The sequence below is a fragment of the Enhydra lutris genome, unplaced genomic scaffold (assembly GCF_002288905.1).
Source record: "Enhydra lutris kenyoni isolate GAN:26980312 unplaced genomic scaffold, ASM228890v2 scaffoldscaffold111, whole genome shotgun sequence".
In the NCBI taxonomy this organism is placed as follows: Eukaryota; Metazoa; Chordata; class Mammalia; order Carnivora; family Mustelidae; genus Enhydra; species Enhydra lutris.
In genome coordinates this window covers 397,677-424,093 of record NW_019154195.1, presented here as the reverse complement: position 1 = coordinate 424,093, position 26,417 = coordinate 397,677, and the positions used below count along the sequence as shown (strand labels likewise).

The following is a 26,417-nucleotide window of genomic DNA, read 5'->3' as shown; positions in this document are numbered from 1 at the left end:
TCAGCAGCCGATGTCCAGGTGAGGTTTCATTAGCCGAAGGGCTGCCAGCCTTCTGTGGGTCACTTTGTTCAGGTCCGTTCCAAACAACCTTAGGACACAGAGTGGACACATTACTCCAGGCCACTGCTGCGACATTGGAATCCATCATACCTCTTGTCTTATTACCCTAAGTTTATTGACTAGTACTTTGTTGGAAACCTCAGATCCCATCAGGGACCAGGCTGGGCTCCACACCATCATCTGTCCCTGACCTGTGCTGACCCTTTCAATCTGACAGATACTGAAGAGCCCGAGAACGTGCAGAAACCCATCACGAAGCTGGCAAGTGGACAAATTAGAATAGGAAATGAAGGCCACCTCGGCATTCCATGCTAATTGCACACATTAGTGTACGGAAGAAATGTTAGTAAATTTTCTAGCTGCTTTGTCCATCCCAACCATGGATCTCCATCACTGACCCTGACTCCCACCTCCAAGCCCCATCTCCTCCCTCCTTCTGAACCAGAAACCAGAAACCAGAAACCCAAAACCCGTCTCTCACCAGAGGACTTGAAGTTTGCAGCCAGGATGACTCAGCCCCTTGCAGAGAAGCCTGACACCTCCGTTCCCCAGGGCGTTGTGGGTCAGATAAAGCTCCCTCAGGGTCTCGTTGACCCCGAGGGCGGAAGAAAGATCCTCACAAGCTTTGGCTGTGAGGCCACAGCTATCCAGCCTGTGGAAGACAAGGAACGGTGGAAGAAACCTATTTTGGAAAGTCTTGAGAGGGATTCAGGATGATGTTTTTAGGGGACCAGTTGAAGAGACAGCAGAGTAGCACCCAACTGAGAGGCATTCAAGGATGCTTGTCATTTGCAGCTCCACGTCTCTAGGACACCCACTGATTTTGCAGTCAAGTACCCACTTCCCTTCCTGGTAGTTCTACCCCAATTTCTCCTTGAAAGCCCAGTCTCAGCCCATCGGGGGTTCACACTGTCCTTAAGCTCAGGGTCCAGGCCTGAGTTGGTTGGTTGGTTTCCATGGCTCCAGTCACTATGTTTTGGTTGGACAGATGACCCACCCAAAACCAGTGAATCAGAACCTTATTCAATTCCTGGAGTTTTTCTTTCAGAACTTAGACCTGGTAAGAAGTCCTCCGTAGAGCTGCAGGTGTTTTGCCACCAGGTAGGATCAAGGCTAAACTTTTTCCATAGAGGAACCAAGGCAGGAACAAGTACGTTAGATAATAGACACCAAGACTCCAGACACCTAGATCAAGCCATGCCTGAAGCTATTAGTGTTCAGTTACACATATCAATAAGTCCCTTTTTTTTTTTTAAGGAGCCAGTATGAATTGGGCTGCCACCTGCCCAAACCGTATGCCTTCTGATTCTCTCTGACCTCCAATCTGCCTCCCATTGTGTTTCTTTTCTGCATTCTCTGCTGTTAGAATAAGAACAGGTCACATTTACTGAGGGCCAACTGTGTGCTGAGCACCTTGCTAAGGGCTTTGTTTGCTTCATCATTTATTCCTCACAGCAACTGTCTGAAAGAAGTACTACCACAGCTGGGATGCTAAGTGGAAATATTTAATCTTGATTTGGCTGAGGCTGTGAGGCAGGAGATGCCAGCTTCCAAAAGGAGGTACAAGACAACGGCTGCGAACTTGCAGAGGAAGAGGAAAAACCAGCTTGGGACTGAAGAGCCACCCACATCACGGGTGCAGAAGGGTCAGGAGAGGAAGGTTAGGGTGAGACCCACAGTGGGGGGGAGGTGTTATATGAGGGGGTTGACCCTGATTCCATGTCAGGAGACTGGGCAGTCGGGGCACCTCCCAGGGGTCCCGTAAGAATTCCTACATGGTCCCCATGACAGAGTGGCGTTTGGATGCCAGCCAGATGGGGAGAGATACTGACATCCAGGGACCCCAGCAGCACAAATAAGAGGAAAGTGCTGTCCCTGAGACCCCATCTCTATGGCCACCTACCCAGGGCCCCAGATAATGGAGAGACTCAGAATCGACCACAACAGAAACAGACAGTCCTTCCCTCAGGGTGGGGGCCAAGCGGTTCCGGGGAGGAAGGAGGAGGAGGAGGAGGAAGGGACAATTCACATTTGCCCAGAATTCACACTGGAGCAGACTGAGTTTTTATTCTATAAAGGTCACTGAAGAGCCACGCAGCTGCGCAAGTGAGTGTCGACGGAAAAGGGGAATTTTACAGAAAATGTTCGCGGGCAAGGAGCCAAGAGAAAGGGAGGCATTTTATGTTTGCATCCCACAGAGAATGAACTCTTCCTCCGGGAGCTGTTTGTGGCTTTTCCTTCCACCTCCGGGGGCTCCTGGGGGTGTCTGCCGGAGCTGCGGAGGGATGGCCGTGGGACGAGGATGCACCCCACCCGTCCCAGCGCCCCGGGCTCACCACAGTTTCTCCAGCCTGCAGGTGGGATGTCGTAGCCCCTCGCACAGCGGCCACATGCCCGCGTCCCCCAGGTCATTGAAGCTCAGGTCCAGCTCCCGAAGGTGGTGGTGGATCTGGAGCACCGTGCAGACACCCTCGCAGGCGGCCAAGCTGAGCCTGCAAATGCCCAGCCTGGAAGACAGGATGCCCAGAGCCCAGCTGACTCAGCCTGCAGACCTCCCTGGGGAGGGTTCCCCAGCTGGGCGCCCCCATCAGAAGAAGGGAGAAGCAAGGGGCAGGCAGAAGGAAGAGAGAGACCAGAATGGAAGGGGGAAGCGGGAAGGGAGGAAGACAGGACTGTTTGGAGTGAGCTGGTTATCGGACGGCTGTCGGAGCACGAGCATCCCCCAGCTGCTGTAACGAGTACCACGCTAGCAGCGCCCAGGGCGGAAACACCATCTCACTGCGCCGGGAGCCTGCTTCCCTCCATGGCCCTGATGACCTGCTCCAGCCTCCGCCCCAGGGAGTCCTCAGTGTTCCCTGCCGCACTGTGTCCAAATGTCCCTTCTTCAGGAGGAGGCCTGAAGGCCACCCCGCTCCAGCAGGCCCTCACCTGAACTAGTTTTTTGTTTTTTTAAGATTTTATTTATTGGGGCGCCTGGGTGGTTCAGTCATTGGACATCTGCCTTCGGCTCAGGTCATGATCCCAGGGTCCTGGGATCGAGCCCCGCACTGGGCTTCCTGCTTCTCCCTCTCCCACTTGTCCTGCTTGTGTTTCCTCTCTCCCTGTGTCTCTCTCGCTCAAATAGATAAATAAAATCTTTTTTATTTTTTTTATCTATTTGACAGAAAGAGAGAGAGCTCAAGTGGGGGAGCAGCAGAGGAAGAGGGAGAAGCAGGCTGCCTACTTTTCCGACTGCGCCCGCCAGAAACCTGGGCGGTTTGTGATTCGGGACAGCAAGCGATTCCTAAGCCGAACTTCCTCTGCTCCTGGTGGCAGCCGCTGGGAGGGAAATGCGACATGTCCTACCATTGTTAGGAGACACCTGTGAGTTCCGAGGCCCCAACAGACAGACGCCATGCACCGCTCAAGGTCACAGACCTGGGGACCCTCAGCCACCGTCCTCGCCGTTAATGTAGCTGCCCTTACCGCTGGGAGACCATGTGGGGGCTTGAGAGGGTCAGAAGTGCCGTATTTCACGGCATAGTATTTTTTCCCTGGTTTTCAGGTATTTCTGCCTGAGATACAGCTCCCAACGGTGAACTCCTGAACTATCCTTTGAGGGTGACCCGCAGGGTCTGTGTAACGTAGACGTCTGGCTGGCCCGCTGTGTCTGGACCAGAGGAAGAGCCCAGCCTCAGTCCGTCAGTACGAGCCACGCTCGGTAACTGGACCAATGCACTCTGAAAAGACTTGGGTTTTGTTTTGTTTTTATGCATCCTAATATTTAATGGCAGAATAAATGTCTACGAAGAACTGAAAATCTGCTAAAACAAAAAGCAAAAGACAGACTTTCCTCACAGTGGAGCATGTGACAAGCTACAGCAATTACAACAGCAGGAAATTAGATTCCAAGCCCAGACACAGGGAGAGCAGAGGATGGGGGAGGGGCACTTGGTTGGCTAAGGCGGAAGCACTCGGGATTCTTGATATCAGGGTCAAGCATTGGAGCCCCATGCTGAATGTAGAGATTACTTAAATAAATAAACCTAAAAAAAAAGAAACAAAGAAAGAAACAGAAAAAAACTGCAATATGGGGAAATAGTTTGCAATAGGACTGGCATTACAAAACAGCAAGGAAAGCACGGGCCCTTTATTAAATGGCAGCACAAAAATTAGAGGGAAAAAACTGAACTGTGCTTAACCACATATGTAGACACAAAGAAGAAAAGGAATACACCTGTGATAGTGTACTAGCAAAGTACTTCTTTTTTTTAAGTTTTTTTTTACTTATTATTATTATTATTATTGTTATTTTTTTAGTAATCTCTACGCCCAACATGGGGGGTTTGAACCCAAAACCCCAAGATCAAGAGTCACCTACTCTACTGACTGAGCCAGCCAGGAGCCTGGCCAAAGAATATGAATCAGGGGCACCTGGGAGGCTCCGTGGGTTAAGCCTCTGCCTTTGACTCAGGTCATGATCTCAGGGACCTGGAATCGAGTTCTGCATTAGGCTCTCTGCTCAGCGGGGAGCCTGCTTCCTCCTCTCTCTCTGCCTGCCTCTCTGCCTACTTGTGATCTCTCTCTCTCTCTGTGTCAAATAAATAAATAAATAAAATCTTCTAAAAAGAGAATGTAAATCATAGAAATACATATGGATTTGACCTCAAAACATAAAGATTAGAGTTTGATGAAAGCAACCACAGACGACTTGACAGATTGGTGACCCGCTGAGCAGACCTTTCCAAGGGCTGCCCTCAACAAAAGATTGATCCCTGACACAGGGAATATCTGGGCATGAAGACCAATGTAGGACACACACCAAAGACATAAATAAATTATACGAACAGGCAATCCGCAGGATGGGGGAACCAAAAAAGTCGGTAAGCACAGGAAGAGCTACTGAACACTGAAATTCCACTTAAGAATGGTTTACACCAACCAGGGTTTTACAGATAGAGAACTGAATAACCATCCAGATCCCTGCAAAGTAGCTTTCCTAAATTGCGGGTGGAAGTTTAAATGGCCCATCTTTCTAGAGAGCTATTCAGAAGGGTTGCGATCTCAGGATGCAAATTCAGGCTGAGTGTGCGACTCCGCTCCGGGGTGGGATCTCCCTGGGGCTCAGAGAGAAGGAACTGCAGGGGAGGGTAGGGGCATGGCTCCGTAGCCTCTGGGGCGTGCAGAGGAAGGCGGGCCAGGCAGGGCAAAGGAATGCAAATCAGTGCCTCGGGAGGTGCAGAGCTCAGTGGGGCTGGTGTGGGGGAGAGGGAGCCAATGGCGAGATGACAGGGGTGCCTGCAGAAGAGCTCTGGGGTGCCAGAAGGAGACAGAATTCACGCACAGGTGTGTGTGGGTCCGTAGTGATACCAGATGCAGTGGAGAGAAGAAGGTGAAGAAACAGGGCACGTCTCCAAACGCAGCAACAGCAAGAGAAAGCCCACTGTCCACAATGTCTTGAAAGGAAAACAAAACAAAACCAAAAAGCCTGAGGCTTTTGTGGGACAGACAGACTCTCCTTTAGGACTACAGAGAAAAATGACTTTCTTTTTTTCTTTTTCTCTTTATGATTTCATTTATTTATTTGAGAGGGAGAGCGAGAGAGAGCACCAGTAGGGGAGGAGCAGGACTCGATCCCAGGACCCTGGGATCATGACCTGAGCCAAAGGCAGATGCTTAACCCACTGAGCCTCCCAGGAGCCCCCAAAAAATGATTTTCTGAAAACAGCCCTCTGTGTTCTTTTTAATCCTTGGGTGTATTTATGTGTTTATTTAAAAACATGTTAACTAATCTGGAATTAAAACAAAAACTTAATAAACTTAAACTTAATAAATAACTTAAATTTAATAAATTCAATAATAAATTTAATAAACATAATAATAAAATAATAAATATCAGGGTCATGAGTTGGATATTATAATAAATAATAAATTTAATAAATAAATAACTTAACTAAATAAACTTTAAAAAACTTAGTAAGAATAAATAAAAATAAAATATGCAAATTTTCAAACACCCCTCCCTGAGCCAGGTCTTACACCAGCCATCAGAGCATGGAGCTGGCACAGCTTCTTCACTTTTGGAAGTGCACACCCATGCACACAAATGGTAAGTTTTAATGATGGATGCTGAGAAGCATAAGATCAAATTAAATCCTACAACTAGGAATCTAGACCTTATTTAGGGGTCAGGGAAGCCATGCAGGGGGAAGAAGTGTTTGTTTTTCCTCACAGATAAAACAGATGTCACCAGGGTGAAAGGGGGATCGGCAAAGCAGAAGGGCATCCTAGGAAGAAAATACGGCTTGTGCAAAGGCCCTGTGGCAGAAAAATCTTTGCAGCAGAGGTAGCTAGAGGCTAGGAGAAGAGGGGAGTGAGCATGACCCCAGTGAGCTCAGACATAAGAGCAAGGATTGCAGACTTGAACTCGGATGACGGTGAGTAAAGCAAGACTCACCGAAGGGTCTGGAGCCTGCACTGGTGACACCTGAGGCCCTCACACAGCAGTAGCACCCCAGGGTCCCCCAGGTCATTCAGGCTTAGATCCAGCTCCATCAGGCTCTGGTTCACACTGAGGGTGGAGGCAAGGTCCTCACAGGCAGCTGCAGTGAGATGGCAAATCTTCAACCTGCCGGAAACCCAATTCAACACGGATCAGGGAGTGTTCTCCACAGAGCGCCCATTTTATCCTCCCTACCCCCACTCGTAATGGTTTTCAAACAAACAACTCATTTTTTCTTAAACAGGCAGCAGCTTTTTGAATAGAAGTTTCTCCACGGAAAATAAACACAGGGTCCAAAATCAGATGGAAAGATGCCCATCCCCACTCATCATTCGGAAAATGCAAATCAAGACCACCCCGGGGTTCCATGTCACATCCACTAGGAGAGCTATTATTAAAAAATAATAATAAAGTTTTTTAAGAATTAAAAAAAAAAGAGAGCCCGAAAATCACAAGCATTGGCAAGGACGTGAAGAAACTGGAAACTTTATGCACTGTCGGTAAGAGTGGATAATGGTACGGTGGCTGTGGGAAACAATATGGCAGCTCCATGAAAAATTAAAGAAACCATAGGATCCATCCATTCCACTTCTCGGTTACATAGCCCGAAGAATTAGAAGTAAGGGCTCCAAGAGACTTTTGTACTCCAGTGTTTACACCATTATTCAAAATAGCCGAAAGGTAGAAGCAACCCAAGTGTCCATCAGTGGAGAAATTGAATGGGTAGACTGTGGTGTAGCCATGCAATGAGAGGTCACTCAGCTGTGACGAGGAAGGAACCTCAAACACACGAACACATGCTACAATGTGGATGAACCTTGAAAAGATACTGAGTAACATACGCCAGTCACACACACACACACACACACACACACACACTCTTTGTGATTCTACGTATAGGAGGTACCTACAGCAGTCAAGTTCGTAAAGACAGAAAGTAGAATGGAGGTTGTCCGGTGCCGGGGGAGGGAGACAGGGAGTCCGTGTTGAACGGACACTCTTAGCTTTGCAAGAACTGTACGCCTCGAAATGGTGAGATGATGGGGGCGCCTGGCCACTCAGCTGGTGGAGCATGGGACACTTGATCTCTGGTTCGTGAGTTTGAGCATCCCATGTTGGGCATAGAGACGACTTTAAAAAAAAGCTAAGATGGTCATTTTACGACACGTGTATTTTATTTTATTTATCCATTTGTGTGAGCAATGCCTTTTCTTGGCTGAAATAACCAAGAAAACACAGAGCAACATTTCCATGCCCGTCGTGTGTGATTCCTCAACCTCTCTTGGATGTGACACCCTAAATTTGTAGTCACGTGTCCGGGGTTCCGTTTGAACCACCTTCACTGATAGAAATATAGAGCAGGGCAACACTATTGTCCCTCAAAGATGTCCTCTGTTGACATTTAGCATAGTGTCTGCCTATATATAGAAAGGGAAGACAGGGACAGAGTCCTGATTTTACCACGTGAGTCCCTGGATTCAGCCGTGCTGGAAACCAGTATTTCCCTCTGGGCTTCTTGGTCACAGAGGCCAACAAATTCACTCTTATCGTCAAACACGCTGAGATGGGGTGTCTGTCGCTGGCGACCACAAGCGTTTTTGGGGGAGGTTCTTTATTTTAAGGGGCTTTATGGTGCTTGCCACTGATGCTACTATCCCCTTAATGTTTATTTATTTATGTTTTATTCTGGTAAAATACACATCACATGACATGCCGGCTTAGTCGGTAGAGCGTGCAATTCTTGATGGGGGAGGGGGGCTCTTGAATTTGAGCCCCACACTGAGCATAAAGCTTACTTTTAAAAAGTATATACATAAATAAAGATATAAAACATAACATTTACCTGTCTAACCTTTTCTTTTTATTTAGGAATCTCTGCGCCCAACCCAACATGGGGCTCGAACACATGTCCCCGAGATCTAAAGTCACACCCTCTTCCAACTGAACCAGCCCCCGTTTTAACCAGTCTTAAGTGTACAACTCAGTGGCCCTAAGTACACTGGCAGGGTTGTGCAACCATCACCACCACCCACGCCCAGAACTTTGCATGGTCCCAAACACAGACTCCGCATAACTCCCCATTCCCACCTGCCCCAGTCCCATGGCAACCAGGTCCTACTTTCCGTCTGGACTGGATTCTTCTAGGGGTGTCGTAAACGGAACCATGTTATCTTTCTCCTTCTGTGATTGACTGACATTTCACTCAACACCATGTCTTCCAGTTTCATCCACGTTGGGGCACATGTTAGAATTCCACCCTGTTTTCTTTCTAAGATAGAATAATTTCCCGTCGTGGGGCTGGGCCATATTTTGTTTACCCGTGAACCTGTGGATGAACATTTGGCTGTTTCCACCTTTGGGCTCTTGCGAATAAGGCTGCTACAAACACAGGAGTACAAGTAATGGATGCATTTTTATACCATCCCTCCATATGAGGAGACTCGCATCTTTTTAATCTTTTTTTTTAAGGATTTTATTTATTTATTTGAGAGAGTGTGCCGAGGGAGAGGGAGAAACAGACTCCCTCTGCTGAGTGGGGAGCCCGATGTGGGACTCGATCCCAGGACATCGGGATCATGATCTGAGCCAAAGGCAGATGCTTAACGACTGAGCCACCCAGGCGCCCCAGGAGACTTGCATTTAAGTCGGCCCCATGAAGAACTCACCACAGGATCCGCAGTCGACACATGGGGTGCTTCAAGCCTTGACATAAGAACCTCAGACCCGAATCCTGCAGTGCGTTTCCCCTCAGGTCCAGCTCCACCAGATGTTGGTTGATGCTGAGCACGGACGCGATCTCCTGGCAAGCTCCAGCCTCCAGCTGACACTTCCCCAATCTCGGGAGGAAAGAGACGGTGAAGAGGGTGCCGTCTTGCTGTCCTCTATCCTGCCCGCTCATCCCCTGGGCCCTCGAATCACCCGATACAAACCCACACACGTGTCACTACAGCTCACGGATGAACAAGACTTCATCATTTCCAGCAGGGAGCGTCCGGCCCCATGAGGCAGGGGGTACTCGAGGACCCTCCAGGGAAGGCAATGCCAGTGAGGCCGGAGCGCACCATAGCTCAGGGTGAGGTCCCTAGAGCCCCGCACCCTCAAGCAAGCTGTCAGCAAGCGCGTGTCACATTTCTGGGAGCTGCCGCTGTGTCTGGGGCTCACTGCCTCTATGGGAAGGACAATAATCACACCTGCTTCATAAGCCGCTGCAAAGACTGCGTACTTGACTAGAGGGACAGGGCACACAGCAGGTGCTCGGACAGTGAGCTACTGTTGATGAAAACCACCCCGGGGAGGGGACGTCTAACTCAGGTTTGACACGCTATGCACAGTTAGGAAGGGCTCTCTGGGTCATCTGAGATGGTGCTCGAAGGCTGAGTAGGCATTCACGGTCAGGAACAGGACGAGACACGTGGCAGGAGATGGTAGAAAACACACATGCTGTTTTCTGCCCCACCACCCTCTGTTCCCGACACAGGGCTCCTGAAATCCCCGCATTTCCTATGTGACAAGAATGCCAGGAGAGTCTCTGGTTCTAATGGGTGGGCCACGTGGGGCAGGCCACCAGAGAGACCGAGCCAGGATGAGAGGCAGGCAATGTGCAGCCCTGCCCCCACCCTCCTCCAGAGGGGGGAGGGGCCGGGAATGGAGTTAATGATCTTTGGGCCACAAGGGGAAGGCTCCATAAACCCATAACACCCCCACACACACACCCCCACCCCCCACCCCCTGCCCAGAGCACACAGCTCGGAGTTTCCAAGCTGGTGAACACGTCCACGCTGGGAGGTGACGCGCCCCAGCTCCGTGGGGCAGGAGCTCCCGCTCTGGGACCCTCCCAGACCTCACCCCATGGGGCCCTCCTCAGGCTGATCACCTGCTTCCTTCGCCAGATCCTTTACAAACCCATAAACCTAAGTGTTTCCCTGGGTTCTCTGAGCCGCTCTAGGAGAGTAATCAAACCCGAGGCCGTTCAGAAGCCAGGTGACCACAGGGACTTGTAAGTGATCTGAAGCTTGGGGGGGGGGGGGGGGAGGGGGGGGGGGGGGGGGGGGGGGGGACCGAGCCGTCACCTCCTGGCAGATGGTGGCAGAATGGACTTGAACTGTAAAGGAACTGTAGGGCGCCCCACTGGGGTGCAGAGTTACTTGCTGTGGGAAACCCCACACATTTGTGACCAGAAGTGTAGGGAGTGAAGCCAGCCCCCCGCCCAGGGGATGCTGGGGGCTTGTCTAGGGCAGTGGCCTTGCAGTGAGAGGGGCAGAGACTCACTGGATCACCTGCAGCCTGCATCTGGGATTCCGGAGCCCCTCACAGAGCAGCCTCACGCCCGGCAGCCCCAGCCCGTTGCAGCTGAGGTCCATCCTCGTGAGAGTCCAGCTGGCCATCAGGGTGGCCGCAAGGTCCTGGCAGGCAGAGCTGGTCACACAGCACCTCTTCAGGCTGGGAGGGGGTGGGGAGGAGGGGAGAAGGGCCAGGTCACCACGGTGGTGATTCTGCCCCTTGTCCTTTGTCTCTCCCCTTCCTTTGGTCTACACCTATTCCCCCTCCTTTTTTTTCTTTTAAAGATTTTATTTATGTATTTGACAGAGAGACACAGCGAGAGAGGGAACACAAGCAGGGGGAGTGGGAGAGGGAGAAGCAGGCTTCCCGCCAAGCAGGGAGCCCGACGGACGTGGGTCTCAATCCCAGGACCCTGGAATTATGACCTGAGCTGAAGGCAGACACAACCTACTGAGCCACCAAGCCCCCTATTTCCCCTTTATCTAAAGTAAGAGAAAGGAGATCAGGGGGCACCAGGGGCAGGGGAGAGAGGGAATTGGAGAGTGCCTGCTAAGGGCTAGGGTGTTTGTTTGCCCTGTGGGGAAAACTGCCTGGAGTTCATGCTGACGTTGGCCCAGTGCATACACTGAAGGAAAAACACCACTGACGGGCACCTGGGTGGATCAGAGGGTTAAGCGGCTGCCTTCCGCTCAGGTCATGATGCCAGCATCCTGGGATGGGTCCCGCATTGAGCTCCCTGCTCAGCAGGAAGCCTGCTTCTCTCTCTCTCTGTCTCTGCCTGTCACTCTGTCTGCTTGTGCCCTCTCTCTCCCTCTCTCTCTGACAAATGAATAAATAAAACTTTAAAATATAAAAAAAAGAAAAGAAAAAGCACCACTGAGCTTTCCAGCCTGTCAATGATATGTCAATAAAAGAATAAATAAAAAATAAATAAATAAAAGCAACAAGAATAACGTAAGATGTCCCAAGGCACCCACCCGCCTGTGGAAGCTTGCCCATCACGTCTGTCCCTGAGCCGCAGGAAAGTAAGTCTGATGGCACTGACTCGAATGAGTTGGTGACATATATAACGGAAGCTCTTGGCGTGGTTCCTTGCACTTAACACAGGTTCAAGAACGCACAGTATTATTTATTATTATGTCTTTGGAATCTGGCCCATGTTCTGCTCACAAAATGGTAGCTTGCTTTTCTGGGCCCCCATCTGTGTGTCTGCCCTTCAGGACGCTCCCCACAGGAGCAGGGCTGTGCTCTGGGTCAGGATCCACACACTCCTGGTTCCCTCAACCGGCTGTCATCTAACTTCTGGAAGCCGAGCCTTAATAGTGCCACGTTTGGTAACAGGGTGGTAGAATGTGCATAACGTAAAATTTACCACCTTCACTTGTTTTGTTGTTGTTGTTGTTGTTTTTTTTAAGTAATCGCTGCCCCCAGTGTGGGGCTGGGACCCAGGAACCCGAGGTCAAGAGTCCCCTGCTCCTCCCACTGGGTCAGCCACGCGCCCCTGGCACCAGACTGCTTTAATTACTGCGGCTTTGTGCACTCTGCTTTGAAATCAGGCAGCGTGATTGGAGGTAAGAAGCCTGGAAAGGAAGAGATACAATAAGAGAAGCGGGAGGTAATGAAGCTGGGCTTTCTGCTGTCTGCTTCCGGTAGGCATGGGCTGAGTCGTGTACCCCCACATTCATTCATACACTGAGATCCTAACCCCTGTATCTCGGAGTGTGCCTGTTTTTGGAAATAGGGTCTTTGAAGAAGTAATTAAAATGAGGTCACTACTGTGACTGGTGTCCTTACAAAAAGAGACACAGATTACGCAGGTGTGAACGCACAGTGAGGAGAGGGCTGAGGGGAAAGCAGCCCCGCCCACACCTGGACCAGGGGCCGAGCAGCCCCGCCCACACCTGGATCGGGCGCCGAGCGGCCCCGCCCACACCTGGGTGCGAACTTGAGGAAATGAATTTCTGTTGTTTAAGCCCCCAGTGTGCGGTGCTTCGTGAGGGCAGTGAGAGCGGGCACCACCACGGGTCTTTCTGACGCAGCCCCCCTGCCCCGCGAAGACTGGGTGCAGGCCCGCCCCGACTCACCTCAGGTTCTTAAGTTTGCAGCCGGGGTGTCTGAGCCCCTGACACAGGAGCCTGACGCCCTGGCTGCCCAGCGCGTTGCGGGACAAAACCAGCTCGGTCAGGTTGGGCTTGGTGCTCAGAGCGGCGGCGAGCTGTTTGCTGTAGGCCTCGGGCAGCAGGTTCTTTTCGGCTCTGCAAGGAGGGACACAGGACAAAGCCGCGTTGTGCCCGACGCTGCGCAACGACTGCGTGCGGACTGTGTCACCTCGGGCTTGAGGAAGCATCTGTCATCTTTCTTACTTTTACAAAGTGGGCTCCACTCCCCACTCAGGGCTTGAACCCCCAACCCTGAGATCATGAGTGCCACACTCCACCAACAGAGCCCACCAGCCCCCCACTCCTGCGTGTACTTTAAATATCCCACTGTAATCATTATTATTAGTTTTCAAGAGCATTAGCAGCCAACTCGGGGCAGAAAATGTTGGGGCTTTGCTTCTTGTGGATTTAACACCAGGGAGCCCTTCTCTCCCCTCTCCCGTCTCCCCTCTTCCCTCCCCCGCCAGCAGCAGCAGCAGCCCCCAGGAGCCTGCCAGAAACAGGAACCCCGCTGCATCAGACATTCCCCGGGCGGAGGGTGCAGCCCCGAAATCTGTTTCCGGCAGCCGCCCGGTGCTCTGCTCACGTTCCAGAAACACAGATGAACCTGGTGGCTTTCTGCGGTCTCTCCCTTTCTTCCCAGCTAACGAATGTACGACGCTCTCCCTGAAGATCCAGAGCCGGAAGTACGAGCCTGTGGCCTGGGAGCTGAATTCCTCCAATAATTCCTCAATCAGGAGGCCTCACACAAAACAGGGGTTTCTACACTTTCTTGAAAAACCAAGCCCAGCTGCACAGGGACCTCGTCAGCAGGAGGCAGCCACCAGGTCCCAGAGCTGGGTGCGTGATGACCTTGTTCCACGAAACCTGAATGCGCCAGGTGGCCCCCTGCCGGCATCTGATTCCGATCTCCCCAAGCATGGACGCTTGAAACAGCACAGTCGGCTGTCTTCTGGTTCTGGAGGTCAGAAATCGGAACGGGGTCTCCCAGGGCGGGCGTCAAGGCAGACTGTTTTCCTTCCAAAGGCCTCGCATCCCTTGGCAGGTGTCTCCTGGCTCCCCACTTCAAGATCCTGAATTTAATCACACCTGCCAAGTCCCTTTTAACCTGGGAGGTGACATACTCACGGATTCCAGGATTAGGGCGCAGGTGTCTTTGGGGGTGGGGGAATTATTCCGCGCCCCCCTCCCCCACTCTGGCTTCGGCAAGCATTTCCATTTGTGGTTCCCGCTTTGGAGAGATTAGAAAGTGTGTATATTGGTTTCTGCCCCCGGTTCCTGGCACAAACCCCTAAAACCTTAGTGATTTCCTAAGTGGTAAGAGCACTAGGGCCCGTCTCTTGTTCCAGCACGTGGTCTCTGACCCCATCCCTGACCCAGGGCTCCTAAGTCCTTTGGACTCTCTGGGGGACAGGAGAAGCTTTTGCTCTCCTGAGGAGACTCAGGGTGAGCCTCTGGGTTCGACTGGTGGCCAGAAAGACCGAGGTATAATTAGAAGCTCTTCACTTTCTGGGGAATTTTGGGAGATACTGCAGTTTGGAATCTCTAAAGTCTTATGACAGTCCCTTCCTCTGAATCAGCCTGGGATGAAGAACGGGCTGACTTACCGCACAGGGCATGACATGCGGCCCGCGAGGCCTCCTGATTTGCTTCCAGTTACACGGTCTGTCTTAGAACCCATGTTTAGGGTCTTTCTTCTTTTAAGTAAACCTCTGCGTCCAGTGTGGGGCTCAGGCTCATGACCCCAAGATCAAGAGTCACATGTTCCACTGACTGAGCCAGGCACACCCCTCATTTCAGAGATCTTTCATTTTGTTTTTATTTTTACAGATTTTATTTAATTTTTTTTTAAGATTGTATTTATTTATTTGACAGGAGACAGCGAGAGAGGGAACACAAGCAGGAGGAGAGAGAGAAGAGGAAGCAGGCTTCCCGCTGAGCAGGGAGCCCCATGGGGGGCTCGATCTCAGGACCCTGGGATCATGACCTGAACTGAAATCCAGAGTCAGATGCTTAACGCACTGAGCCAGCCGGGTGTCTCTAAATTTCAGAGATCCTTTAGTGTAGCTCTCTCTGTAATGACAAGATAAAGCTGATTCGAAATTCAGCCTGATGTGCCCTCAGATGGCCTTTCAGTTCTTCACAAATTGTTTTTATCAGAGTGGATGAGAGCTTCCTGCTCTGGTGTAGGCTCCCGGGCATATGTGAAAATTCAATAAACTGTGTCTGCTTTTCCCTGGAATCTGTCATATGTCAGTTTGATTCTTAGGCCCAGCCAGGGACCCAAAGAGGGAAGAAGAGAATTTCCCTCCCCTACAGCTCCAAGACAGACCTGATCAAACACGTCAGTCCATTAGCTTCCCCCACACTTCTGCCTTCCCCCAGTTAACCTCCGGAGAAACTCAGTGTCCTTTTCCTTTGTCTTGCCACTTCTCTAAAAATGTATTGCACTTTTTTTTTAAAGATTTTATTTATTTATTTGAGACAGAGACAGAGAGAGTGCAAGAGCCCGTGAGCAGAGAGGAGAGGCAGAGGGGGAAGGAGAAGCAGGCTCCCCACTGAGCAGGGAGCCTGAGCTGAGCTCCGGGATCATGACCTGAGCTGAAGACAGACACTTAACCCACTGAGCCACCCAGGTGCCCCTAAAAATGTCCTGATCTTGTGTTAGGATGCTATAAAATTCCAGGTTCTAACAGCCTGTTGAGTTACTCATCTCTGGGGACTCCCAAGTGTTAAGTGAGAACAACCAATAAACTTCCTTTTTTTATGCCCAATGTGGAGCTTGAACTCATGACCCTGGGATCAAAAGTTACATGCTCTACTGACTACACCAGCCAGGCACCCCAGAACTAATAAACATCTAATAACGTCTTTGTTCTTCTCTGTTACTCTGTATTTTGGCTGTTTAATTTACAGGCCTCCACACCAGACCTAAGAGGGTAGAAGGGAAAAGGATGATTTTTCCTCTTCTATTTTAGTGACATTCAACTCTTCACGTCTACGATTACTCCTTGCCAAAAAGCCAAAAGAATCCTCTGAGCTTCCTTCCTCCATCCCCCCTTCAAGCCCCCCAGCCCTCCATATCACTGTCTCTTACACCACTCTGTTGTATTTTCTTTATAACGCTTCTCTCTATCTGAAACTACCCAAATGATCACTTTTTTTTGCTTGTTTGCCTGTTCATTTGTTTACTGTTCATTGTCTCTCTCTCTTCCCATTAGGATGTCCGGGCTTGCAGGGGCACTGCTGGCCTACTCCACTGTCTGCGCTTTGCAGAAAAGCACCCTTGATAATATTTGTCAAGTGATATGCTCTCCTTGACCGGGGCCCCAAATGAGTCCAAATGGGTACTGTTTAGAGCAAGACACTAACCTGGACACTGCTGACACTTGGGGCCAGACCATCCTCTGTGGTGGGGGGGCCATTCTGGGGACTCTGGCCTGAACCCCCCAAATGCCACAGCAACCCCCATCTCCTCTAGCTGTGATGACCCAACATTTCTGCAGATCTTGCCAAGTATCTCCTGGAGTGGCGGCCACGTTAACCCCAGGTGAGGACATGGACGTGGTTGAAAGCAAGAACTTGGAGAGTGAGCCCCACCGAGTACTTACGACTGTGCCGGTGGCATCTGGGGCCCCGAGGCCCATCTCCCCGCATTGTCCTCATCCGTGCTGTAGGCGGCCCCATGCAAATGCAGCACCAGGGCGTTCCTGCTGCTCTTCACGCAAAAGGAGGCAATCAAGTGCTCCATCCTGGTGGCCATGTTGCTGATCACCACCACCTGGAAGGGGCTCAGCGCCTGCTGGATGAAATCCTCCTCCTGGATCTCGTAGAGGCAGCTGAAGAGCTCCAGGGAGTCCTGCTGCAAAGTGGAGCCCTCACTCTGAGCTTTCCTTTGGATCCACTGCAGCAGCTCTGCCTTGACGTGAGGTGAGACCGTCCAGCAAAGGCTCTTCTCCACGTAGCTTCTCGTCTCTTCGTTCAGGAGTCCAAACAGGAAGCGGACGGTGAGGGCCAAGAAGCTCCGTTCTGAAAACCCATACTCCGCCAGCAGCCTGGCCACAGTCTGCTCGGGTCCAGCCCCTGCCTCCCCGGGATCCAGGAGGTAGTACATGGCAGCGAAGAATTCCTGGAAACTCAGGTAGATGAAGCTGTAGAACTTTTCATAGTTGATATCCTTCTGGAAGATGTTCATGTTGAGGAAGGAAGACACGTCGGCCCCATCGAGGCCATGCTTCCGGAGGTCCCGCTCCTCAAACAGGATTTTCTGATGCCAGAGGCCGTCGGCCGCCAAGGAGCACAGCCCTCTCTGGTTGGGTGGGGGCTGGAGGGTGGGGCTCCCAGGCTTGGGCTGCATCAGACTCAGGAGGTAAAGCATGTATACTGCGGTCGTGGTCCTGGACGTCTGTCTTAGAAGCCCCCCATCCTCCAGCTGCTGCTTGAGGCAGGTGCAAACAACCCAGCACACCAAGGGGACAAAGCACAGAGTGAAGAGGGGCTCATTGTCCCTCATGAAATGGAAGACTTGGGCAGCTTGCTCTGCGATGTGGAAGTACTTGTAGAAGTACTCCTTCCTCTCTGCCTCTGAGAAGCCCAGGATCTCCACATGCCGGGGGTGCTCCAGCCAGCGGCGCAGTTTCTCCAAAGCCGTGGACCTGGTGGTGATGAGCACTGACAGCTCGGGCAGCAGCTTCTTCCCAATCAGGCTGCAAAGGAGAAGCTCTGTGGGCTGCTTCTCCTCCCAGCAGACGCACCAGGGGCCCCGAGGGTCGTGGAAAGAGGGTTTTAGCTCATCAAAGCCATCAATGATGAACAAGAGGCGCTCAGGGACTCGGACAAGCTCCAGGAGGGGCACGCTGGGCTCAGGCCAGCAGCTGAAGATGAGGTCTTGGGCGCTCTGCTCGGCGGTGCTCTGGTTCATCTCCCTGCAGTTGATGTAGAAGACGTAATCAAACCTGTCCTGGAAGAGCCTCCCGTCGGCGCAGTCCAGCATCGCCTTGTGGGCGAGCATGGACTTGCCCATCCCCGCGGCTCCCTGCAGGACCACGGTGCGCGGCGGCTCCGGGCGCTCTTCGTCGGGCTCGAAGAGGGTCTTCGACTGGATGAAGCTGGCCTGGTGTCCCACGGTTCTCGCCTGTCCCCAGCCTGTGTCCAAAAGCTTCTGCTGGGCCCACATGGGATTTGAGTGTTCCTTCACCAGGAGGAGGCGGGTGTACCTGTGGCTGAGGTTGACGCATTCCCCTAGGTGCGCATTGCGGTCTTCCATCAGCCTGAACTTCCTGCGCACGTAGTCCCTGTAGGTTTCCCGGGGATCTAACCGGGAGGAAGGAGGGGTCCGTGAAAGAATCATCAGCAACGGTTGACCGACTCATGACTTAAAGCAAACCACGGTCTACTGCCTACTTGTTCTAAAGTATCCATGGGAGGGTTTTCTGGATGGAGCCTGGGAACCTTGGTACTTCTCTAAAAAGATCTCTCCCCTGTTCTTGGGAAGTGGAGACTAACATGGGAACTGTCCTTAGCCAAGAGTATTCATTCTATCCTTGCTACTCAAACAGTGGTGCACGCCCAGGAGCTGATGGAAGGCCACGAGGGCACCTAAAGAACATGTCAATCCCAGCCACCGGTTCCCTGGGGTCCTCCTGGTGAAGAGACACTGAAATCCCCTGTGGGCTCACAAGGAGAGGGCCGGAAATGGGAATGTGAGCCCCAGTCCCCACCTACTGCGTCAGAAACTGCATTCCTAACAAGAGCGCTGCATAATTTACAGGCACGTTTAAGTCTGAGAAGGCTGTGCCGCCAAGTTTTCTGTGCCCGCTTTAAAAAAAAGCCAGAAACATTATCTGCCCCAGAGAACTTATCCCTCCCATAAGTCCCGTGCTTGAAGTCTCTTTGGGAAATCGACTTGGTATAGAAGTGAATGCCTAATCTAGACAGGAGTGCTCAGCCGGGTGACAGTGTCCTTCCTAGGGGATTTCTGGCAAGGTCTGGAGATATTTTGGGCCGCAGCAACTGGGGGATGGGCGGGTGGGGGCAGGCTACTATCATCTAGTGGGTGGAGGCCAGGGAGGCTGTTCAAAATCCTGTAGTGCCCAGAACACCCCACAATAAAGAATTATCCAGCCCAAACTGCCAGGGGGCCGCGGTGGGGGAACCCTGATCCAGACTAAAATGCATCCTGTCTTACTTGGATGTCAGCAGAGGCTCATACTATCTGCCCAGAGGAAGGTGAACGAAAGATCGCAATGTGATCCCAGGACTCTCTCAAAAGGAATGCACGTTCTCTTTTATTTTCAATTGTAGTAAAACATACACCATCTAAAATTCAGCATTTTAACCCTTTTTTAAGTGTTTGACGGACTCAGTGACATTACACTGCATTCACGAAGTTGTGCAATCATCACCCCTATCCATTTCCGGGACTTTTCCATCATGCTCAACAGAAACCCTGTGCCTATGAAACACTAACTCCTCATTCCTCCCCCTACCCCAGCCCCTGGCGGCCACCGTTCCACTTTCGGTCTCATGAACGTGACTACTTTAGGCTCCTCATGTGAGTGAAATCACACAGGATCTGCCTTTTTGTGTTGGCTCTTTTGACTTGGCCTAATGCTGTAGCAAGTATCAGAATTTCATTCCTTTTTAAGTCTATTATTCCATTGTATACAAACAGAATACATTGTATACATGTGGAATACATATATATATACACCATATTTCGTTTATCCATTCATCTGTTGATAAAGTTATTTCATTAGCTCTCTTAATGTGTATTAATAAATATTGAGGTGCCTGGGTGGCTAAGTTGGTTAAAGCCTCTACCTTTGGCTTGGGTTGTGCTCTCGGGGTCCTGGGCTCAAGCCCCAGGTTGGGCTCTCTGCTCAGCAGGGAGCCTGCTTCCCCCCTCTTTCTCTGCTTGCCTCTTTGCCTACTTGTGATCTCTGTCTGTCAGATAAATAAATAAAATATTTTTTAAAAATTAACACTTCTAGGCTCATAAATACACCCATTGTCCTTCCCTTTTGTCAACTGTGATTCTATTTCAATCGAACAAAGATAACTGTGACAGTAATGTTTGGATTTTGTAAAATTCTTTGTCTTCTCCTGAGAAAGTGATCTTATTTTGAGACACAGAACATTAGGAAAATAGAAAAGCTTAAAATAAGGATGAGAACAAAGAGGGAGTTACGATATATTGGCCCTGTGCTATGCCCCGTGCCTTCAGGCGCCTTGAAAGGTGTCCAGAATCCTTGGCGTTATTGTTGACGGTGGCGCTGCCTGTCCTGCAGCCCATACTCACTTCTTCCTTGCCAACAGTCCTGACTCTAGTAAGGTAATGGGTGCTGATCCCTTGATTCCAGGAATGCTGTCCCTTCACAAGCCCCAGAGGATGAATGTTGGCTCAACCAGTCATGAGCAATCTCATTCCCTGTTGCCAGTGGCTGGTCTGGGAATGGGCCCCAGTCCCAATCAAGAAGGTATATGGGGATGGCCACTGGGAAGGGGGAAGCTTGTTGAACAGATGTTTTCCTGAAGGAAACGATACTCTGTCGAGGAAGAGAGCCTTCCGTCTCTTTTCTCCCTAGCTTGGAATTCACTTTCAGGTTTGGCTGCCATCTTGTAACTGTGAAGTGACAAGTGTCAGGACAAATGAACCAACAAGAAGTCGGGGCTTTGACAGTGTTGTTGATCTACTACATCAATCAACTCTGCAACCACCCCACCCGAGATTTTTTGTTATATGCAAACATTAATTTTACACGTCCCTTTTTTTTTTTTGGCCTGATGGACTCTGGTGGATAGTCTGATGCGTGTGGCCTTGTGCATTCTATGAGATACGTGGCTGACAGCTCACCTCTTGTTGGAGCTCCAGGAAAGACTTCGAGAGAACATGCTGACTGGCTTCCCAGTGAGGACGGGCCACCAGGTGCAGTATCTGGAAGGGACATTTTAGGAGGTCAGCTAGCATCTACCATGCACACCTGAAACCAACATAACTTGTATGTCAATTTAAAAAATAGTAGTTACCGGGGCACCTGGGTGGCTCAGTGGGTTAAGCCGCTGCCTTCGGCTCAGGTCATGATCTCAGGGTCCTGCGATCGAGTCCCGCGTCGGGCTCTCTGCTTGTCAGGAAGCCTGCTTCCTCCTCTCTCTCTCTCTCTGCCTGCCTCTCCATCTACTTGTGATCTCTGTCGAATAAATAAATAAAATCTTTAAAAAAAAAAAATAGTAGTTACCATTACATCAAGCTGTGCATATAACTCTGCCCACCCCCGCCACGAATGTTTGGCGGTCTCCTCACATATGCATCGCTGTTGAAAGCATTCATGCTTCATAACCTGCTCTCCTTTCTGGGGGCCCATCATGGTGATTGGCACCTCCATCCACCCAAAAATTCCCCCAGGCAGGAAGGTGTGAATCAGCTTGGATTCCCTCCCTCTCCTTCCATCCTTGGCCATGTCTCATCCAGCCACCCGTCCATCCATGCACCCACCCACCCACGTATCCATCCAACCAATACACATACATTGGCCACCAGCGTCATCCAGGCAAATTTTGCTAGCACTGGATACACGGTAATAAACAAGGGCTCTGCTCCGTGGACCTTACATTCTAGTGATGTGGGGAGCTGAGCACATAAAAAAGAAATATTTCAGAGGTGCCTGGGTGACTCCATCAGTTAAGTGTCTGACTTTGGCTCAGGTCATGATCTAGGGTCCTGGGATCCAGACCCATGTCCCCTGCTCCGGGCTCAACGGGCTCAGTGGGAAGACTGCTTCTCCCTCTCCTTCTGCCCCTCCCCCTGCTCATGCTGTGTCTCCCTCTCACATAAATGAATAAAATCTTTAAAATAAAATAGATCAAATTAAATAAACACTTCATGATAACTCCAGATAATGATGAAAGTTTACTTAAAATTGAAGAAGGGCACACAACAGAGTGATTAAAAGTAGTGTTTGAATTTGGGTTGCCGGGAAAGGCTTTTCTGGGGACGTATTGTAAAATCAGAGATTCCAAGAGCTTCCTGGGCATCTCTGAGCTCCACAGGACCCTGAAATGTGAGCCTAAGCGTGAGTTCCGGTGCTCCGACCAGGTATAGCCCCATCTAGTGGGACAGGCTCCCCAGCTGCCTAGTTTTCCCTGTAAAGGTAGACCAGCGGCCCCCACCTCATCCCCATCTCCTAGACCTTACTCCACCTCACCTGGTCCTCATTCTCAAAGGTTCCAGTTCCCTGCTGGCCAGTGAAATCAAACAAGTCAATCTCATCCTTTTTTCAGGAATCACAAAGCCCCCATGCTCCTGTGTCTACAAAGCCTGCCCCCTGCAGCCCCTGCAGATTCACTGTGTCCCGAGAGCAACCCTGGGAGACCTGCACGGTGCCTGGGGTCTCCTCCCCTGGGCTGAGCGCATGCTCCTGCTGTCAGTCTCGTCTCTCCTGTGTTTGGAGTCATGTACGCAGCCGTCTAAAGCCAGTTGGGGGGGGTATCCCTCCTTCGTCAGTGGGGTGAGTGGGGGTAAACAGAACAGAGTGTAAGACACTTGATCCAAGATCTGAGTGGCAAGGAGCCAGGTACGTGAGTAAAGGTGTTTTTTTTTTTAATTTTTTAAAGATTTTATTTATTTTTTTGACAGAGAGAGATCACAAGTAGGCAGAGCAGCAGGCGGAGAGAGAGGGGGAAGCAGGCTCCCCACTGAGCAGAGAGTCCAATGCGGGGCTTGATCCCAGGACCCTGACATCATGACCTGAGCTGAAGACAGAGGCTTAACCCACTGAGTGACCCAGGCGCCCCAAGCAAAGGTGTTCTAAGCAAAAAAACAAACAAACAAAAACCAAAAACCAAAAAACAAACCAAAAACCACATCAAGTATAAAGGTCCTGTGGACACAAGAGAGGAATAAAGTTGGAGTGGAATGAGTTTCAGGGTAAGTGCTGGCTGGGTTTGGAGAGAGGGGCTCAGCCAGATCTTATGCGAGCAAGTTTGAAGAGTTTGGATTACATTCCATTCACAACAGTCAGCCTTTGGAGAATTCAAAACGAGGGAGGGGAATGATCTAATCGACGGTTGCACAGATTATTGTGCCTGTAAGGAAGGAGCTGCGGGAGCTGGGGGAGGGGTGGGGGTAGGAGGGGGTGGGAATCAAAGCACACGTAGGGGCCCTTACCCAAGTGCAAGGTGGGTTACCCACTGGGTGGCAGCAGAGGGAAGCCTTGGAGCTGGAAGTCCTGGGATTTGCCAAAGACCGGATGTGTGAGGTTTTGGGAAACTATGACTAAGGTAACAGCAGTTGAAGCTAATTGCAAACGATGGAAATCAGACTTCACATGCATTAGGATGGCTGCTTTAAACAAACACAACAGAGGGGTCCCCTGCTGGCTCAGCCGGTGGAGCGCGAGACTCCTGATCTCAGGGTGGTGAGTTCAGGCCCCACAGAGGGCATACAGATTATTTTCTTAAAAAATGAAAAAAAAAAAAAGACACAAAAAGCTAGAGATAACAGGTGTCGGCGGGGATGTGGGAAAACTAGAACCCTTGTGCACCGTGGTGAGAACGTAAAATGGGGCAGCCCCAATGGAAAACAATGTGTTCCTTAAAATATTAAAATAGAATTACTATTTGATCTAGCAATGTCACTTCTGAGTACATACTTAGAAGAGTTGAAAGCAGAGCATTGAAGAGCTAGTTGTAGCCCCATGTTAACCACCGCGGTATTTACAATAAGCAAAAGGGAACAGCAGCCCCGGTGCTCGTCAAGAGATGAATGAATTAAAATGAAATGCGTGTGTGTGTGTGTGTATATTCCACAGTGGAATATTATTCAGCCTTAAAAAGGAAGGAAACTCTGACACCTGCTACAACATGGATGAGTCTTGAAAACATTAGGCTTGGGGCACCAGGGTGGCACCTGCCTTCGGCTCAGGTCATGACCCCAGAGTCCTGGGATTGAGCCCCGCATCTGCTCCCTGCTCAGTGGGCAGCCCGCTTCCCCCTCTGCCTGCCACTCCCCCTACTTGTTCTCTCTCTTTCTCAAATGAATAAATATAATCTTAAAAAAAAAAAAGACATTATGCTAGGTGAAATAAGCCAGCCACTGAAAGACACTCTATGATTCCACATCTATGACATATCTTGAAGAGTCCAAAACTATTCATTTATAATAGTTTTGTTATGTGTATTTTACCACAGTTTATTTATTTTTTTTTAAAGATTTTATTTATTTATTTGACAGAGAGAGATCACAAGCAGGCAGAGAGGCAGGCAGAGAGGAGGAAGCAGGCTCCCCGCTGAGCAGAGAGCCCGACGCGGGGCTCGATCCCAGGACACTGAGATCATGACCTGAGCCGAAGGCAGCGGCTTAACCCACTGAGCCACCCAGGCGCCCCATTTTACCACAGTTTAAAGAAAAAAGCCGTCAGTGGATATTACAGCTGACAAAGACATCAGAGAGGTCCATCTCAGCATTTTCTGAAGCGTGCCATGAACACCACCCACATCCAAATGCAGATTCCTGGTACCCCAAACCTGCTGGTCCTGGATGCTCCCGTCCCAGCAGGATGTCTGGACCGTTCCCATGCATGCCTAACATTCGAGAACCACTGAGCTGCTCCAATCCCTTCTGTCTTACTGATGAGGCAACAGAGAGATACACTGGTTCTCCAGCACCACACAGCTGAAAAAAAAATGAGCTTCAGACCACAGGCCAGCCCTTCCACGAGTCGAAAGGACACAGACTGCAGAAAAGTGCTGGCCAAAGTGATGCTGGGGAGAGGTTTAGGTATAATAGGAGAAGGAAGGGGGCACGCAATATTTGTACATTATTTGAATCTCCTATAAGAAGTATGTAGAACTTCTAGAAGTCCAACAATTCTATGAGATCATAAATGAATTCATTTATCCTTTTTTCTTTATTGCTGAGAGTGCTTTGACTTTCATAGGTGTCCTTGAGGCAAGATGGAATGCCATCTCACACTCCCGCAGTCCAGGGCCTCTGCAGTGTTCTCGGGGGATGGAGACAAGGAGAGTAGGAGCCATGTGAGACCATATCTGAGGGGGCCTCTTGTCATCAGGCCTCACCCGATGAATTACAAGTCAGTGGGCATCCCACTGGGAACTCCAGATCAGCCCTTCCAGGAGTATTTACACAACCCAGAGTAGCAAATGCTACAAACCAGGGTCTCTGTTTTCTCATGCGCGCCCCCTCCAACAGCAGCTGGCAGGCGCAGCACGTCGCCTGAAACACTCTGTATGGTTTAACCCAGGAACTCTCCCCTGGGGCACACCTTGTTTTTCTGAGCCTCAGTTTCCTCACCTCTGTAACAGGGGGGGTCATAATCAGCGCTCTCACACAGCACTTAAAGCACCGAGCACAGGGGCGCCTGGGGGGCTCAGTGGGTTAAGCCTCTCCCTTCTGCTCCGGTCATGATCCCAGGGTCCTGGGTGGAGCCCTTAATCGGGCTCTCTGCTCAGCAGGGAGCCTGCTTCCCCCTCTCTCTCTGCCTGCCTCTCTGCCTACTTGTGATTTCTCTCTGTCAAATAAATAAATAACATCTTAAAAAAAAAAAAAAACAAACACCCAAAGGGTCCTTGTGCACCATGGACGCGGTGTTAGAGGAGGGAGTGCGTGGGAGCAGCCCTGAAAGTATCTCACAGGGCGGGAGATACAGGAAGAGAAATCGGGGCGCTGCAGAAGTCAGGTTGAGCACACGGGGCAGGCCCAGAGGTAGGAAAGAACTCGCACACCACGTAGTGACTCCATGGTTCTGATGGCGAAGTAGGGATGTTCCCGGCAAGCGAGGGCGTTGGGGGCAGAACGCAGTGCAAGCCAGGCCAAGGGCAGACGCGGGACCCGGGTCTCACGCGCACCGAGACTGTTGCCAGGGAAAGGGCCCCCTGCGGCAGACTGCGACCTCCTTACCCCTCACCAGGTCCTCTCTCAGTCCTCTCTCCCACAGGTCCCGCCGGCTGATGCGCTGAAAGAGGCCCAGCGCCCGCGCCCAGGCGGCATCCGGCCCGCAGTGCGCCACCAGCAGCTGCGCGGTGTCTAGGGGCCCCGCCGTCTCCAGCCGCCCCCAGGAGATCCTGCCCGCCTCTGCCTCCGTGCCCAGGTACAGCTTGAATTTCTTCAGCTCCGTGGCCTCCAGCTCTTCCAGGTAGGCCGAGAGGCGACAGAGGCCGTGGCTGACCTGGGCTTGGGGCATGGGGGGCGTCGTGAACCTCGGAGGGCAGAAGCCGGAGGCCTGGGGCGTGTGGGCGCACGCAGAGCGATGCCATCAGGCCCTCTTGCCTGCGCAGAGCCAGGGGCGGAAGTCCTAGGGTTGAAATAGAGCTTCCTCCCCTCCCAGGTAACGCCCGCCTGGGGCCTCGAGTCACCAGGTCGTGGGTGTTCCCTTCCAAGAAGAGGAAGTTGGGCAGATTAGGAAATCCCAGGAGCCATT

General features: G+C 51.0%; 1 protein-coding gene across 1 annotated transcript; it reads right to left on the bottom strand.

The window, feature by feature from the left end:
* Positions 1–26,180, bottom strand: LOC111139626 (NLR family pyrin domain containing 12). The gene is made up of 10 exons (XM_022491955.1): positions 25,898–26,180; positions 20,837–20,917; positions 16,593–18,294; positions 12,907–13,077; positions 10,811–10,981; positions 9,208–9,378; positions 6,497–6,667; positions 2,397–2,567; positions 542–712; positions 1–88 (listed from the first exon to the last, which is right to left on the bottom strand). Exons 1-10 carry the CDS (start codon positions 26,178–26,180, stop codon positions 1–3), a joined length of 3,180 nt encoding a protein of 1,059 aa, XP_022347663.1.
* Between the last annotated feature and the right edge of the window lie 237 nt (positions 26,181–26,417).